Source organism: Phyllobates terribilis, unplaced genomic scaffold, assembly GCF_046119375.1.
Source record: "Phyllobates terribilis strain yellow unplaced genomic scaffold, ASM4611937v1 Scaffold_2__4_contigs__length_985480577, whole genome shotgun sequence".
NCBI lineage: Eukaryota > Metazoa > Chordata > Amphibia > Anura > Dendrobatidae > Phyllobates > Phyllobates terribilis.
In genome coordinates, this window is record NW_027362762.1 from 700,427,252 (window position 1) to 700,446,237 (window position 18,986).

At 42.1% G+C, this 18,986-nt stretch overlaps 1 protein-coding gene across 2 annotated transcripts in view; it reads right to left on the bottom strand.

Moving 5' to 3' along the window:
* LOC141225898 (serine/threonine-protein kinase 38) overlaps positions 1-18,986 on the bottom strand; it is a 78,577-nt gene that overhangs the window by 20,833 nt on the left and 38,758 nt on the right. For both annotated transcript variants that reach the window (XM_073667110.1, XM_073667111.1), the window contains 4 exons: positions 5,986-6,109; positions 5,017-5,171; positions 4,325-4,427; positions 1,912-1,973 (listed from right to left, as the gene is read on the bottom strand). In XM_073667110.1, coding sequence (XP_073523211.1) covers positions 1,912-1,973; positions 4,325-4,427; positions 5,017-5,171; positions 5,986-6,109 — 444 coding nt within the window. The remainder of the gene's footprint in view (positions 1-1,911; positions 1,974-4,324; positions 4,428-5,016; positions 5,172-5,985; positions 6,110-18,986) is intronic.

Sequence of the window (18,986 nt, forward strand, 5' to 3'; positions counted from 1 at the left end):
CATGTTTTTCTCAATATCTGACATGAAATCAAAATAAACCTTTCCCGTTTTAGGTTAATTAGAATTACCATAATATTTAATATTTGCCAAATACCAGAATAATGAGAGAGAGAGAGAGAGAATGTTTTAAGGCATTTTTATTACTTACTGCAAAGTCAAAAGTTTACATACACTAAGATTATTATGCCGTTAAACAATTCTGGACTACCCATATGATGATATGATGATGTCATGTGTTTGGAAGCCTCTGATAGGTTTTTTGGCAACATTTGAGTTAGAGACACGCCTGTGGATGTATTTTAATGCACACCTGAAACACACTGCTTCTTTGTGTAGCATCATGGGAAAGTCTAAAGAAATCAGCCAAGATATCAGGAAGAGAATTGTGGACTTGCAAGTCTGGCTCATCCTTGGGTACAATTTCAAGATACCTGAAGGTGCCTCGTTCATCAGTACAAATAATTATACGCAAGTACAAACAAGATGGGAATGTCTAGCCGTCATACCGCTCAGGAAGGAGACGGGTTCTGTGTCCCAGAGATGAACGTGCCTTGGTCCGACATGTGCATATCAACCCAAGGACAAAAGCAAAAAGACCTTGTGAAGAGGATGGTGGAAGCAGGTAAGATTGTGTCAATAAGCACAGTGAAACGAGTACTCTATCAACATGGGCTAAAAGGCCATTCTGCCAGGAAGAAGCCATTGCTCCAAAAGAAACATTAAAATGCCAGATTAATGTTTGCAAATGCACACAGGAACAAACACCTTAATTTCAGGAGACATATCTTGTGGTTTAATGAAACTGAACTTTTTGGGTATAATGACCATCATTACGTTTGGAGGTAAAAGGGAGAAGCTTGGAAACCTAAGAACACCATCCCAACTGTGAAACAAGGGGGTGGCAACATCATGTTGTGGGGTTGTTTTGCTGCAGGAGGGACTGGTGCACTTCACAAAACAGATGGCATCATGAGAAAAGAAGATTATGTGGCAATACTGAAGCAACATCTCAAGACATCAGCCAGGAAGTTAAAGCTTAGGCGGAAATGAGTCTTCCAAATGGATAATGACCCAAAGCATACTGTCAAAATGGTGACAAAGTTAACAAAGTCAATGTTTTTGAGTGGCCATCACAAAGCCCTGATCTAAATCCTAATGGAAATTTATGAGCAAAGCTGAATAGGCAGGTGCGAGCAAGGCGACCTACAAACCTGGATCAGTTACACCAGTTTTGTCAGGAGGAATGGGCCCAAATTCCGACCAACTATTGTGAGAAGCCAAGTCATTCAGTTTAAGGGCAATGGTACCAAATACTAATGAAATGTATGTAAACTTTTGACTTTGCAGTAAGTAATAAAAAATGTCTTAAAACATTCTCTCTCTCTCATTATTCTGGCATTTGGCAAATATTAAAAATGAATGTAATCCTAATTGACCTAAAACGGGAAAGGTTTATTCTGATTTCATGTCAGATATTGAGAAAACCATGCATATGTGTATTTTTATATAGTGTATGTAAACTTCTGGTTTCAACTGTATATTTTCCGCTGATGGAGCTGTGTGAAGGCTTGTTTTTTGTTTTATGGCATTTACTGTAGAGGTTAAATAATTTTATATATTGATAGATAAGACTTTGGCGGACAAAGAGAAATAAGTTTATTTTTAATTTCTTCAGTTATAATGATAGAAAAAGAGGACAATTCATTTTTTTTTTTTTTTTACACTTCTTATTTATGGCATTGCAGGATAAAGAACAAGCAATCACAGTAGAGTATTGCAGTATATAGTTAAAATAACGGTCTCCTATGAAGCAAAGCCCGTGGCTGGGCTTCACATGAGTACCAAGATGCCAGCCATGGGGGACTTCAGTTAACGGATGATTAGGAAAACATCATACACCGGTTAACATACCAGCTGACGTCTATTCCGTTTCCAGGTCTCCGCTTTCCTCTTTGAGTTCATATTTTGAAAATCTGCAAAAAAAAAAAAAAATGCAAATGTGAGAATAAAAAAAAAAACGTAAACTATACAGGATAGTACTCCACAATATTGGACAATGAATGTTCATCAGGTCATCTATGTAAAAACGAAAACATATTTTACAACACTTCACCACATCAAGTGTCCCCTATATTGTGGAAGATATGTGAAAACTAGGCAAAAGGAAAACTACAGCAGATGTGTAAAGCAAGCAATCACATGTCCAGTGAGAATTTGGGATCAGATTGATTGGTATGGGCAAATCTTCAATTTTTCTTTTGCACCAGTTTTATTAGATCTCCTCCACTGCCATGGACTACAAAATATACACAGGACAGAGAGCTGTGAAAGAAGCTGGACATCTCTTGGCCAGGGGAAGAAGCAAAAGAAAGTACACTGACCGGAGAGAAAGCAGAAAAATCCAGCTCACAGATAAAGTCCAAAAAAGTGCATTTTATTTTCCAAGGTACAAGAAGCAAAGATTAAAATTGTGTATTCACAAAAATGAGAATACAGGTATCTTTCGACGCGATTCGAGTGGCAAGCGTTCTGTCAAGATCAAGCGCTTTGACAAAAAGAACTTGCCGCTCGAAACGCATCTAAAGATGCCTGCATTCTCATTTTTGTGAATACACAATTTTAATCTTCGCTTTTTGTACCTTGGAAAATAAAAGGCACTTTTTTTGGACTTTACCTGTGATCTGGATTTTTCTGCTTTCTCTGTCGGATGTTGCGCCCTGCTCAGGTGCTATCCGTACTCCAGAAGTGTGGAACTGCAGGTGGTGAGCTGGATTTACTTCTGTGTTACTGACATGGAGAGCCAAGTACTGCAGCTGATTCTGTGAGGTAACACATTTCCCTGCCTGTTTTAGCACAGGAGCGAGAGTTTTTGCTGCGTTTCTAGAGCTCATAATAAAAAAATCAACTGAGTGACATATGCAACTCCTATCTCACCGACTTGATTTATGATGAGCTCAGGGAATAGGAGACATGGCAGAAACACTCGTTCATGTGATAAAACAGGCAATGAAATATTTTACCTCATAGAACACAGTAGCTGCAAGCTACTGTTAGGTCATCTGTATAATCACTTATTCTTCCTCCTCTGGCCAGAGATGTGGTATGATCAGACCATGTCCCTGCACAGTCAGACACAGAATTACACAGTGCATAGCAGGGACACATTTATAAGATTATTTCCGCACAGGAAAATGTTTTTTAAACACATCAAATTGTGGAACTTATTATTCTTCCAAAATCTATTGATTAAAATGGCTAACCCTTTAAGTTGGCCATACACATTAGATACCTGCTGGCCAACAGTCGTAACACCCCACTCCTCCCTCGCCTAAGTGCTCCTATGTTCTCTAATATCACAGAGAACAATGAAGTGCTATTCTGGCAGCGGCTTATCTCCTGGAGAAAAAAAGGATCTGTTGCTCAAAATAGTCAGGAGCCCCCATACATGTTAGACTGTTGGCAGAACCAACGGATTTTGGCCAACAGTAGTCCAATATGTATGGTTACCTTTACTCGGCTACTTAAGTTCTACTGTGGTGGCTCCCCAGGATAAAACATCCATTCTTGTAGAAATTTTAGATGACCGCTGGAGATCTACAACAGTGTGGCTATTTACACAGGGCCCTACTAATAAAAAGGACTGGGAAAGGTGGCATCATTCACATGACATTTTTTTAAATTGAATTATAGAAAAAAACAATTAAATTATGACATGATACTTATTAATCAAATAGTCCTCTCTTTAGTTAATAACAGCTTTCTATAGCTAAAGCAAAAAAAGTTGAATTGCAAAAAAAAAAAAATTAATTCAGAGGTAACATTTAGAGGGGTTATCCACTACTAGGACAACCTCTTCTTAAATACTATATTCTCCTAATAAAATAAAAATACATTCATGCGCCATTCCAGCGTTGTCAGTGCCGGGTCTCTCGAGCTTTGCATGACATTGTGATGCCGCGAAAGCCCTGCAGCCAATCATCGGCCGCTATTACTGCCTCCAGATGAACCTTGGATGTCCGGGGAAGGTTTGAACGCTGCAGTCCATTAGTGACTACTGAGTGGTTGCAGAGCTCAGGTGTCTATGCAATATTCTGCGCGCCCTGGGAGACCCCGCATCGACATCTCAGGAACAGAGCCGGTACGAGAGGGGAGCATATGGTGTTTTTTTTTTAATTGAACAAAAGGGGAATATAGTATTTAAAGAAGGTGTTGTCAGTGTAGTGGACAACCTATTTAAATGAAAATAACTCCACTAACTTCTTTAGCCCTCTGTATTTAACAAGACAAAAAAATACACATATAATGTAGTTATATATTTACTTACTGACGTCACTTGGTAAACTGTGATTGAGGTTTCTGTAAAAATCTGTCCTGTGGGCCTTCTTTAAGCCTGTACACAGTCCAAAATCAGACAGCTTTACATGCCCCTTAAATAGTTTGGGGAAAAAATAAAAAATTATTAACCATCAAACAGCCAGGAAGAGCAATTTCTAAAAATGTAAGCAGGCAAGAACAAAATATAAATAGGGTTGGGGAATTGAATCAAAACTAAACCTTAAAATAAATGCGGGGGAAAACTGGTAAAAGAAACCATGTATCAAGGGATAGCAGCCATGACCTTCCACTGGGTAATGAAACAATAGCATTAAGGCCAGACAACCCTTTTAATGCTAAAACACATAGAAGGGGACGCTGGAGCAGTAGCTTTCCTGTGCTGTGTATGTGCTGTGAGAGGGGAGGAATAGCTGGTATCTGAATACAGGGCACCTAACTCAGAGTACAAATGAGTAAGTGAGCATACGAGTGAGAATATGAGAGTGCATCAACAGAAGCTCTGACATCAGCAAGAATGGAGTGAAAATAGTTACAGAAATTATGCCGTGGGGAGGAAAAAATGAAAAATAAGCAGGCAAGACTCAGGATTTCTAGTTGTGCCCCATGTATAGCTGCATGCAGTGGGGGAGGGAGGGATAATTTTGTTTTATATCTAGAACCCTACTTAACATAAATCATTACCTTGCTGTCTAGTAAAAGGTTATCTGGCTTGATATCCCTGTGTATGAATCCCAAGCGGTGGATTGAGTCTATCGCCAGCACTGTTTCAGCAATATAAAACTGTGTTTCCTCTTCTGTAAGCGTGTCTTTCTTCATCAACAAGGTCATCATATCACCTGAAATCAGGATGTAAAATCATACTCCAAGTCTAAAATAGCTACATTTAAGAGCAAAAAAATAAGACATGGATTCCAAAAATGAAAAAAAAATGAAGAAGGAGATGGACTCAACTTATACCTTTCATTACTGCAAGTCTTTACTTGGAGAGCTGAAAAAGTGACGCACAGTCTTAGAAGGTCCATAGACTTACCAGGTTTCACTTCGCTCTTCAAAGAGTTGAACAGAAACGAAAGGGAAGTTCTGACAGATCATAAGTTTGTTAAAGTGATAGTGTTATAGTGAGGCTTTTGTGCTTTTAAAGGGTACCCAAGAAAACCCATTATAATTCATAAGGTTGGCTTAGAAGTCTCCTCACTCTGACATGCCAGGCTTGGCTTGTCACTCTCCACAAGGAGAAACGTTACCCCTTAGACCACAGGTTGAGATCAGAAGCCATCGTTGGATGGATTCATCAATGTCATGGTTTACATTACAAACAAAAGTCATGACACCAATGTGAACATAGCCTACATTTAGTGTTGTGCGCTTTGTTTTCTTTGCACATGAATAGCTTCAGATCAATATTTCTTCACTTATATTACGGACCCAAGTTCAAGCCAAACCACGGATCTAATGATCTCGACTGACGGCTAGGTAAGGATCTACAAAGCAGTCAGTTACGGTCCTTAGATCGGCATTCAGGCCAGGACTTGCATGCATATGGGCACACAAATGTGCCAGTAATATGCTTGACTGAAGCTAGTCAATGTTAGATGCTCCATTCTGAATCACTAGGTGTTCCAATATCAGGGTCACTCATTGTTGAAGTACCTCCGGGTAGGAACTCCATGATGAGATAGAGATTTAGCTTGTCCTGGAAGCTATAAAACATTTTCACCACCCACAGACTGTCTGCTTCCACCAAGATGTCACGTTCTGCACGAATGTGTCCAACCTAAAAAAAAAAAAAAAGAACCCAAATAAGATAAAGGTAGCATGGAGAAGAAAAGCAAGCTAATTCTGGGGACAGCAGAGTTGTTAACGAAATTTCTACACCTGATCCATTTCGCTTAAAGGAGCCGGCAGAAGTCAATAGACAGACTGCAGAAACGTCTTCCGCTTGTAAAGCTACCCTTTCACCATAGAGATCGTTACGAAGCTTGAAATATTGTATATATGAGCACATTGCTGCAAGTAATTCAAGTTTAATTCCAGTTATGACTTTGGGTCACAAATTGAGAAATCAAGGCTAGAGAAACATTCTGGAGATGGAGTGGTCCAGTTGCTAAGCATAATGACATTTTTTTTTTCTACTAATGACGGAAAACCTATACACTAGTTCTGTTCCCAAGTCCTGCTCACAGCTTAGATGTGGGAACAATGGTATCTGGGTGAGCGGTAACATCCTTCAATTTGTACAGTATAGAATAAAACACTGGAGCACTGCTCCAATGCGGACGGGAGGGTGTGCAGACTCCGGACCCCTTTATCACTGATCAGTAGGGATCCCAGCTGTAGATTAGAAATGACCAGTCTGGGAAAACCCCTCACACTAAAGCCCCTGTCTCACATAGCGAGATCGCTAGCGAGATCGCTGCTGTGTCACGGTTTTGGTGACGCAACAGCGACCTCACCAGCGATGTCGCTATGCGTGACACTTTGCAGCGATCAGGCCCCTGCTGTGAAGTCGCTGATCGCTGCAAAGTGTCCTGGACCATTTTTTGGTCGTTGCCCTCCCGCTGGTCAGCACACATCGCTGTGTGCGACCAGCGGGAGCAGCGATCAGGCTGGTAACCATGATAAACATCGGGTTACTAGGGGCACACGCGCACTTAGTAACCCGCTGTTTATCATGGTTACGAGCCTGCTAAAGTGAGCGGTAACCTCCCGCTCACCGTAGCAGAGTGGTAACCATGATAAACAGCAGGTTACTAGGTGCGCGTGTGCCCCTAGTAACCCGCTGTTTATCATGGTTACCAGCCTGCTCCTGCTTCAGCAGGCTGGAAACCAGGAGCAGGACATCGTGGAAAGATTCTTTCCACGATGTCGCTGCTCCCCTGATCGTTGGGGAGCCGGCCTGTTTGACAGCTCACCAGCGACCACATAGCGACGCAGCAACGATCCCTGACAGGTCGTATCGTTGTCGGGATAGTTGCAGCGTCGCTAAGTGTGACGGGGCCTTTAGTCCCCTATTTTCACATTTCCATATAGAACCCCTAATATTCTGAACATAAATGAAAGACAAAAGTAAACTGAACGTTTTTTTTTTTTTGTTTTTTTTTTTCAAACTAAGGATAAAATTACATTCATATCTTAAATTCTACAAGTCAGCAAATTAATATATAATATATATATATATATATATATATATATATATATTTATTTATTTTATTTATTTATTTTTATTTATTTTTTTTTTACATAATTCGATCTATCTGCAATTGAATCTGAACTATATTATTTTTATCTGCAAAATACAGTCAGTCTAATTATTTCTTTCTGGATTACTTTGTGGCTCAAAAAAACTTTACAAGTAGAGCAAACTTATGGCGATAAACATGTCACAACCTTCAATACCTCTTTTTTTGCTCTGCAGAGTTTGGGGACTCCTTATCTACAGTAAAATGTTACCTTTTGGATTGTGGCATTACAAACAGTGTTTTTCTTTTAATTAGTCTAATTATCTATTTTCTAGCTCACCCAAAATAGTTACTTTTTATGTTACATATAGGCTCTCTTATTTAATTTAGGAGCAGATAGTAATTTTTTTTTCGGTTTTGCTTTAGGGAAATATTTTCAGGAACAGAAAAAACACATACTTTGTTTCAAAGTCATATGTTCAATAAACAATATTTACTTCCAAAATTATCCTTTAAATCTCCAGTGCACCGCAGTGTCAGAAATGTGCACATATCTAACATATGACATCCATGCTTCTCCAAGAGTAAAAATTGTATTTTGCTTTAAAGGGAATCCGTCCGCTGCCCTAACCCCCTTAAACCAACATCATGTGTGTTTTTAATCCTTTTCTGATATTCTAAAAATGACCTTTGTGCTGCTGAGCGATTACTGAATAAATGTAAAACTTACAGTGAGTGACTAGTCAGGAGGGGCATCGATTTAACTGGGCTAATCTTCCATCTCATCACATCCCTCATGCCCACAGGACCGTTCTTACATGTGAGTGGGAGGATTAGTTTGGGAAGTCAACACCTCCTGACTAGTCACCCACTGATTTACTTAGTGGGAACACAGGGTTTAAAGTTAATTTTACAAAAAAGAAGCTTGTTAGAATGCAGGCAAGGGTTCAACACAGATGTGGTGGTGGTTTAAGGGGGCTAGGCCAGCTGACAGGTTCCCTTTAAATGCATTTCCGTACGGTCAGTAAAAAGGGGTGGGGTTTAATGACAGGGAGGGCATGGATTATTTCAGTTCCCCGTCACAGTATACGATTGGGCAGTTAACGCACTGTGCCACTAAAGATACTGCAAAAATGAATAGGCATGTGGCGCAAAATACACAAATCAGAAGTTTGGTAATACACCGTTCTAGTAAACCAGGTTTGGTTTTCTTACAGAAAAATTGTTTTGTAGCGGAAGCCATTGCAAAACGGACAACAATACTAAACCTCTAAAGGAAATAATACTTAAAGTTAGGACGCTGCTCTAAAGTCCCCCATACACACTAGACAAATGTTGGTTGAACCCACTGATATCGACAGGTTTGGCTGACAGTCTAATGTGTATGGGGACTCTGGACAATTAACTGTTTGGGAGTTAACAATCCGGCATGTTCATTTTCGGATTGTCAATCCTTTTGTTCTCCCGAGATAAACCGCTGTCAGACATGTCTGGCGCAGCTCTCATAGAGGACACCAGTGTGCTCCTGTGTATGAGACAGATGGCCAAGGTGGCTGCCGGCCAAATCATGATCCGGCTAACAGCCATCTAATGTGTATGGCGGGCTTAAGAGTCATTTTACATGGGACTAAATAAAACTACCCGCAACTAGTGCAGACCAACAATATAGAAAATTGATTGACACTAGTTTATTTTTATTATACATCATGCCGATCATTGTTCTTGCCAGCGCATCCCTGTTTACACAACAGTCGATCATTTTTCTACATGAATAAACAATGTGATCAACAACAAACTTTTCATCAGTATTCTGGAGCAGATTTTCATAAGTGTGTTTGTTTTTTTACCATCAGTAACTTTCTCATATGCAAAAAAAAAATTGGAAAGATTCTCATACACACTACAATGTTAAAAACGGACCGTATGCGTAATTTTCACAGACCCATCGGATTGTACAGGAGACTTTGATTTGTGAAACGTCTCTCTGATTTTTGCGCCCATGCAAATAAAAAAAATAAATAAACGCATACATGAACAGCTCCATAGCTTATAATGAGCATGTGTTCTGAACATGCGCACGAAACACGGATGTCTGTATGAAGCCTTAGACCTGTATAAAAAGTTCCCGACTTCTGGTTTACAGATAGAAAACCACTTTAAAATTTTGGGTGGAAACCATCCTACATGGAAGATTACATGATGTAATTTCTAAGCAAAAGATATGCTAAATATAAAAAAATGAATTACATGAATTTGGCAATGGGCTTTCCTTTCCATGTCATACCCAGTGGTAGATCTAAAATGCTTCTACATATATTATACATTGTGGTAGTCTTAATTCTTGGTACTTGAAGCACAAAATAAAAAATACATTAAGAAATCATTACAAGATTGTGACAAAGTACAAGTATTACAAAGTTCACAATCTTTATTACAAGCCGCCCTAGATAAGCGCGGCTATCATAGTGCAAACAGTATCGATGGATTACAACTTAAAGAGGTGCATACATGATTTTTACAAAGAAATAAAATAATTAAATGTAAATGCAAATACACATTTTTCTAGGTTTAAAGCGCACCTGTCAGCTGGATTGTGCTCAGTAAACTACATTCACTGTCAGGTGGGCGACATTACACTGATTAAAATGATACCTTGGTTGATGAAATCAGTCCTGCGGTTCTTGTGTAATATTTACTTTCAGTTTAGAGATAATGATATGCCCGTGCTTCGGGACGGTCTGTGGGGGGCGCCCTATCTGGTTTACTGACATGCCTCCTATTTTACATAATGCATCTAGTAGTGTGGGGCTAGGTAAAATAGGAGGAAGGTCAGAGAAGGCACAGTGAGCAGTCATAAGAGCATACAGATGAATATGTAAGCACAGCACAAGATAGAGCGCCCCCCCACAGGCCACCCCGAAGCACGAGCATATCATTATCTCCAAACTGAAAGTAAAGATTACACAAGAACAACAGGACGGATTTCATCAACCAAGGTATCATATTAATCAGTGTAATGTCGCCCACCTGACAGTGTATGTTGTTTACTGAGCTCAATCCTGCCGACAGGTGCACTTTAATGAAGGGCCTTTAAAGAATAAATAGAACATGTCTCAATAAGGGTTAATTATGGTTTACAAGCACAAAATTTCCCAGCTTCATTGTTAGGCTATGTGCCCACGATGCAGAAATACTGCATATTTTTTCCGCTTCTCCCTGGCAGGAAAAACGCATGCGGATTTTACATGCGTTTTTCCTGCCGGGTAGAAGCGTTTGTCAAGCGTTTTTGCATGCATTTCTGCATGCGGGTTATAAAGCCCTTTTCCAAGCGATTTTAGCAGCACTTGAAAAAGTGCTTGACAACTTGGCCACACTATATAAATCCATGCAACCGCAGCGGAAATTTCCGCAGCATGTGCACAGCAATGAGGATCATCATTGGGGACCATGGGGCATGTATTACCAAGCTTTTTTTAAGCGCTTTCACTGCGGAAATCCTGCGGCAAAAAAAAAGCTTGAAAAAACGCATGGTGGGCACGCAGCCTTATAGATAAACTATGAGAACAACAGATGACTGTGCTAAAAATGCTTGAGCAATGAACTTCCTGATTATTGTGTTATCTCGCCAAGACATCCGGAGGACTAAAGGCCCATTTTGGAAAAGCCGATAATAATCGGGAATACTCGATTACTGATTAACAGGTGTAAACAAGCCTCAATCCCACAACAAACAGGCTCAATGCTCATTTGATGGGCGATTGGATTGTTTGTGCCAGCATAAAAATTATAGTTATTGGCACCACGATGACCCATGTAAATCAAGTATGTGCTGCAGACAACGACAATGCTGCTCTGAATGCATGTTCCTCCATAAGACATCCGAGTACACACAATGGCATATGCATTAACATAACTGAAGTTCTCCTTAAGTTTAGGTAAATCATAGATTACAGATATGATATTGATTTAAAAGTCTGTTTTTTTTTTTTTTTGGGGGGGGGGGGGGTTAACAAACAAACAAAAATAAAACAAAACACTGTTTTACTCATCCTCCCCGGGTACAGTGTAAAATCTGCCGATTCTGGTGTATGTTACTAGCTGTAACGTGTCGACAGTACTGCAGCAAATAAAGCACAGCGATTCTGCCTGAGTAGACAACGAAAGCCTCTGAGGTCACAGATCGGCTGCAGCGCAGTCTATGTCAAGGCAGCGCTGCAGCCAAATACAGAGACCGTAAGCAGCAGTGGAGACTTGGCACTGGACCCAGGGCGGTGAGTAAAGCACAGTGTGTTTGTTTTTTATGACAAACTGCCTTTGGGGACAGAAATGTTTTTGAAACTGGAAAACTAACATTTGGTAAAAAAAAAAAAAGGATTAGTAAATAGGAGTAAACAGAACTGATTACTAAGGAACACCTTAAAATACCCTACCAAAAATATATCCAACTGACACAGCCATGAGCGGAAAGACTTCACCTCCTTGGACGCAAGGCCTTTACAGGGATAAAAACAACTCAGCAGCCTGCATATTGGTAAACACCGCAAAGCATCAGGATGGTCAACATTAGAAATGATTTTTGCTATTGGATTAAGGTTGACAAAACTCGATAAATTTAGAGGGACCAGCCAATCATCAAAGCAGATGTTTGCAGACCACATGCATATTCAGCCGAGACCATCATGTAAGCATATTTGTATGGTTGGAGATCAGGAGATAGAGGTCGGTCAGATCAGTGTTCGGCCAACCACTATCAAGGGTGTATAAGTACCTTAAAAAAGGGTAACTATACTGTGCAATAACTTTTCAGAATAAGCTGTCCTGTGTAAAACTAACTCTACGCCTGCAAATAGGTCCAGCTATCTTGCCTGGGTTCTGTTAACAGCATTTAGAGACGGTCTTTTCAGCAGCTACATGGACCATAGGAAATAACATCAATGAGACGACTCATTGGCTAGTACAGAAGAGTGTTCTAGGCTTAGGAAAAACTTGCCAATCAACTTTTGTGAATGCTGGATCTATCTATCTATAGTGAACGGTTATATATTTCATTGTAATCCTGAGTGTGGTAATGAGATAACTACAGAAAAGTGAGCATCAGCCTTTTAGGAGACTCAATTGTCTGAGTTAAAACAGCAAGAGTCAAGGACTTTTTTTAAATATAGAAATGGACATGAAAAAATAAAATCATTAAAAAGGAGTTGGTCACCACTTTAGAAGTCCTTTTCATGTGAACTAACTGGCATAGAGAAGCATGCTATTAAATACCTTGCTTTTCCGAGTACTTCTATAATCTGCCCAGTGTATCATGCAAGCGTGTCAAACAAGTGTGATGCATTGAATTAGACCTGAATTTAATACTATGTATACAGACTGCATCTTGTAATCTATTACCATTGCACTGCAATCAGCATGTCCATTTATGTATTCTTCTTACAGGTATGGCACCCAACTTTCCAACTCTAATAAATCTTACCTCTCCTGTGTGCATTAACCCAGTATGTTTATAAGCTGACCCTGCACGACCCCCATTCACCACTTTTCTTTATGACCAGCCGGTTTTGCTATGCCTGTGTTTATACCCTGCATCTGGCTCAATTTGTAATTATCTGATAAAGATGAACTTAGGCCTCTCCCCTCTGCTTCACACCTGAATGCATTTGTCAGCACATACAGTACGGACCAAAAGTTTGGACACACCTTCTTATTTAAAGATTTTTCTGTATTTTCATGACTATGAAAATTGTACATTCACACTGAAGGCATCAAAACTATGAATTAACACATGTGGAATTATATACTTAACAAAAAGTGTGAAACAACTGAAAATATGTCTTATATTCTAGGTTCTTCAAAGTAGCCACCTTTTGCTTTGATGACTGCTTTGCACACTCTTGGCATTCTCTTGATGAGCTTCAAGAGGTAGTCACCGGAAATGGTCTTCACTTCACAGGTGTGCCCTGTCAGGTTTAATAAGTGGGATTTCTTGCCTTATAAATGGGGTTGGGACCATCAGTTGTGTTGTGCAGAAGTCTGGTGGATACACAGCTGATAGTCCTACTGAATACACTGTTAGAATTTGTATTATGGAAAGTAAAAAGCAGCCAAGTAAAGAAAAACGAGTGGCCATCATTACTTTAAGAAATGAAGGTCAGTCAGTGCGAAAAATAGGGAAAACTTTGAAAGTGTCCCCAAGTGCAGTTGCAAAAACCATCAAGCGCTACAAAGAAACTGCCTCACATGAGGACAGCCCCAGGAAAGGAAGACCAAGAGTCACCTCTGCTTCTGAGGATAAGTTTATCCGAGTCACCAGCCTCAGAAATCGCAGGTAAACAGCAGCTCAGATTAGAGACCAGGTCAATGCCACGCAGAGTTCAAGCAGCAGACACATCTCTACAACAACTGTTAAGAGGAGACTTTGTGCAGCAGGCCTTCATGGTAAAATAGCTACTAGGAAACCACTGCTAAGGACAGGCAACAAGCAGAAGAGACTTGTTTGGGCTAAAGAACACAAGGAATGGACATTAGACCAGTGGAAATCTGTGCTTTGGTCTGATGAGTCCAAATTTGAGATCTTTGGTTCCAACCACTGTGTCTTTGTGCGATGAAGAAAAGGTGAACGGATGAACTCTACATGCCTGGTTCCCACCGTGAAGCATGGAGGAGGAGGTGTGATGGTGTGGGGGTGCTTTGCTGGTGACACTGTTGGGGATTTATTCAAAATTGAAGGCATACTGAACCAGCATGGCTACCACAGCATCTTGCAGCGGTATGCTATTCCATCCGGTTTCCGTTTAGTTGGACCATCATTTATCAACAGGACAATGACCCCAAACACACCTCCAGGCTGTGTAAGGGCTATTAGACCAAGAAGGAGAGTGATGGGGTGCTACGCCAGATGACCTGGCCTCCACAGTCACCAGACCTGAACCCAATCGAGATGGTTTAGGGTGAGCTGGACCGCAGAGTGAAGGCAAAAGTGCCAACAAGTGCTAAGCATCTCTGGGAACTCCTTCAAGATTGTTTGAAGATCATTTCCGGTGACTACCTCTTGAAGCTCATCAAGAGAATGCCAAGAGTGTGTAAAGCAGTCATCAAAGCAAAAGGTGGCTACTTTGAAGAACCTAGAATATAAGACATGTTTTCAGTTGTTTCACACTTTTTTGTTAAGTATATAATTCCACATGTGTTAATTCATAGTTTTGATGCCTTCAGTGTGAATGTACAATTTTTATAGTCATGAAAATACAGAAAAATCTTTAAATGAGGTGTGTCCAAACTTTTGGTCTGTACTGTATATTGTGCGTAGGGAGGCTGCCGACGTAGTCTGCCCAGTGTATCACGCAAGTGTGTCGGACAAAGTAAGAAAAAGAAGTATGCTAATGTGAAGCGTAGAATTAGACCTTCATTTAACCTGAAGGGAACAGAAGGAAACTGGATACCCAGTCCAAGTAAACAATGTTTCTGTTTGTTTCACTCTATCCCCTATGGTCCTCCACTAATTACTAACCTCCCTAATCCCTACACCTAGAAAAGGAACTGGTCATCTCTCCCTTCATCTTCTGTGTTCCCCAACATTTAATCTGGTGTCTCCAACACAGTCAGCCACCTCATGTCCTATCCTGCTCCCACCTGCTAACACTTTGTCTGCTCCTCCTCACTGCCGGCGATATCTCTCCAAATCCTGGTCCCCCTCACCACATCCCCAAAATCATTTCTACCTCCTACCCACGATCTAGCACAAACTTTTGCAACCTTTCTAACTTCATAGCCATTCACCCAGCCCCCGATTCCACAGTCCCACTAACAGGAGCTCTATGGGATGCCCACTCAGTCTGCAACAAGCTTTCCTACATCCGTGATCTTTTCCTTACTAACAAACTTACCTTCCTCGGCATCACCGAAACCTGGCTCAACCCCTCTGACACAGACTCTCCAGCTGCACTTTCGTACGGTGGATTCAACCTTTCCCACACCCCCTGCCACAGCGGCAAGCATGGCAGAGGAGTTGGTTTTCTCCTGTCAGATAACCTCGCCTTCACCCAAATCCCACTGCCGCCCTCCATTACTCTCCCCTCTTTTGAGATGCACTGTGTGCGCATCTACTCCCCCTCCAATCTCCAACTGGCTGTCATTTACTGCCCCCCAGGGCCAGCTACCACTTTACCACCTGGCTACTTCACTTCCTTTCCGCTGACATCCCCACTATCATCATGGGTGACTTCAACAACCCAATTGACACTTTTCACTCATCTGTCTCAGAAGCTTCTATCTCTCACTTCCTCCATCGGCGTTGCTCAATGGTCTTCCACACCCACTCATAGAGGGCCACACAATGGACCTCATTTTCACCGGCCTCTGTTCCCTGTCTAACCTCTCTAACTCACCTCTCCCTCTTTCTAACCACAACCTACTTACATTCTCTTTACTCTCCTCGTCCACAATCCCCACTTCACAAACTTGCACACCCTCGCAAAAATCTCAAACACCTTCACGTACACTCCCTCTCTGAATCCCTTCTTCCTCTTACAGACATAAGTTCCTTACACAATGCTGATGCTGCTGCCGCTTTAAATAACACCACAATAGCTGCAGCTCTCAATTTGGTCGCCCCCATCACACATACCAAAGCTCGCACAATCGACCGGCAACCTTGGCACATCAACCTGACTAAAGAACTTAGACAGGCTTCCAGGGTTGCCGAGAGGAGATGGAAAAGGTCCCACTCCAACGAGAACTTCATCGCATTCAAACAGTCCCTCACTACTTTCAAGTCCACACTCACTGCAGCAAAGCAAACATACTTCTCATCTCTCATATCCTCCCTGTCTCAAAAGCTATTCAACACTTTCGATTCTCTCCTCTGTCCCCCAGCACCTCCTCCCTCTCCTCTCATCTCAGCTTAAGACCTTAAGCAGAAGATTGACACCGTCAGACAAAGCTTTTGCCTAAAGTCGCCACAGCCCCTCCTCATATCTACTCAACCCTCCTCCTCCAAAACCAGCTTCTCCGCCATCACGGAAGACCAACTTTCCTCTTTACTCTCCAAAACACATCTCACCACCTGTGAACTTGACCCAGTCTTGTCTCATCTCTAACCGTACCACAGTCTTCATCCCAACCCTAAACCATCTCTGCAATCTGTCACTAACAACTGGTATTTTCCCATCATGCACCAAACATGCTTCAATCACACCCATCCTCAAAAAGCCCCCCCTTGACCCATCCTCTCTGACTAGCTATAGTCCCATATCATTTCTCCCCTATGCCTCAGAACTACTGGAAGAACACGTCCATTTTGAACTGTCCTCCCACCTCTTCTCCTAATCCCTCTTTGACCGCTTACAATCTGGCTTCTGACTGCACCATTCCACTGAACCTGCCCTGACTAAAGTCACCACTGACATACTAACTACCAAATCCAAGCGACACTACTCTGTCCTCCTCCTCCTGGACCTGTCATCTGCCTTCAACACGGTAGAACATTCCCTCTTACTACAGACTCTCATCTCTTGGCATCACAGACTTGGCCCTATCTTGGATTGCTTCATACCTAACAGACGGGACATTCAGTGTCTCCCACTCACACACCACCTCCTTATCTTGCCCCTATCTGTCGGTGTCCCCCAAATTTCAGTTCTAGGACACCTGCTCTTCTCCATCTATACCTTTGGCCTGGAACAGCTCAGAGTCCCACGGCTTTCAGTATCACCTCAATGCTGATGACACACAGACCTCTGGACCCGATATCACCTTCCTACTCACCAGAATCCCACAATGTCTGTCCGCTATTTCAGCCTTCGTCTCTGCTAGATTTCTAAAACTTAACATGGATAAAACAGAATTCATCATCTTTCCACCATCTCACCTATCCATCAAAGTCAATGGCTGCCCACTCTCCCCAGTCCCGCAAGCTTGATGCCTTGGGGTAACCCTGGACTCTGAGCTCTCCTTCAAACCACATATCCAACACCTTTCCACTTCCTGCTGACTCCAACTCAAAAACATCTTCCGGATCCGCACATTCCTCAACCACGAATCTGCAAGAACACTAGTGAGCGCGGTTATCTCACGCCTTGACTACTGCAACCTCCTGCTCTGTGGCCTCCCCTCTAACACCCCTACAATCTATCCTAAACTCTGCTGCCCAACTAATCCACCTGTCCCCCGCTATTCCTCGGCCTCTCCCTCTGTCAATCTCTTCACTGGCTCCCCATTACCCAAAGACTCCAGTTGAAAACCCTAACCTTGGCATACAAAGCCATCCACAACCTGTTTCCTCCATACATCTGTGACCTAGTCTACTGGTACTTACCTGCACGCAGCCTCCGATCCTCACAAGATCTCCTTCTCCACTCCCCTCTTATCTCCTCTTCCCACAATCACATACAAGATTTTTCACGTGCACCCCCCCTACTCTGGAACTCTCTACCCCAACACATCAGGCTCTTGCCTATCATGGAAACCTTCAAAAGGAACCTGAACACCCACCTCTTCCGACAAGCATACAACCTGCACTAACCCTCGTTCCACCATACCGCTGCATGACCAGCTCTACCCTCACCTACTGTATCGCTGACTTGTTTTTGTTCAAGATTATTGTAATTGTTTTTGCTATGTATATCTCTTTCACATGTAAAGCGCCATGAAATAAAATGGCACTATAATGATAATAATAAATAATAATAATCTGAGATACTCCCCAGGGTCACATGATCTCTGGTTTAGAATCAGCTAACTTTATCTGATGTCACATTAAAATCTCAGCAAGTTCTCTGCTCTGGAAACGGACAGATGGGCGGAGCTCCATTTAGCAGAGCTGACACTGCATACACAGCTCTCCCTTATATCTGTATATTTACAGCAGGGTGTATATACACATGTACACACACTGCTCAATACCTGGTGTATTGTGTATATACACCATGCTATAGTCCCTCTATATTATGTACTAGCTATTGAACCCGTTCAACGCCTGGGTGGCGAGTATTTTTATTGGTATATGGTCTCCCATGCTGGTATGTGCTGCCCCTCTCCTTGTATTTGTGCTGCCCCCATCCTGTCCCCACCATCCAATCCTGGTATGCGTGGTACCCCTCACCCCCAATCCTGGTATGAATGGCACCCCTCACCCCCAATCCTGGTATGCGTGGCACCCCTCACACCCAATCCTGGTATGCATGGCACCCCTCATCCCTATCCTGGTGTGTATGGTATCCCTCATCCTGGTATGCATGGCACCCTATCCCTCACTACCAATCCCGGTATGCGTGGCACCCCTCACCCCCAATCCCGTTATGCGTGGCGCCTCATCCTTATCCTGGTGTGTATGGTATCCCTCATCCTAGTATGCATGGTACCCCATCCCTCATCCCTATCCTGGTGTGTATGGTATCCCTCATCCTGGTATGCATGGCATCCCATCCCTCATTCCCAATCCCTGTATGCATGGCACCCCTCATCCCCAATCCCGGT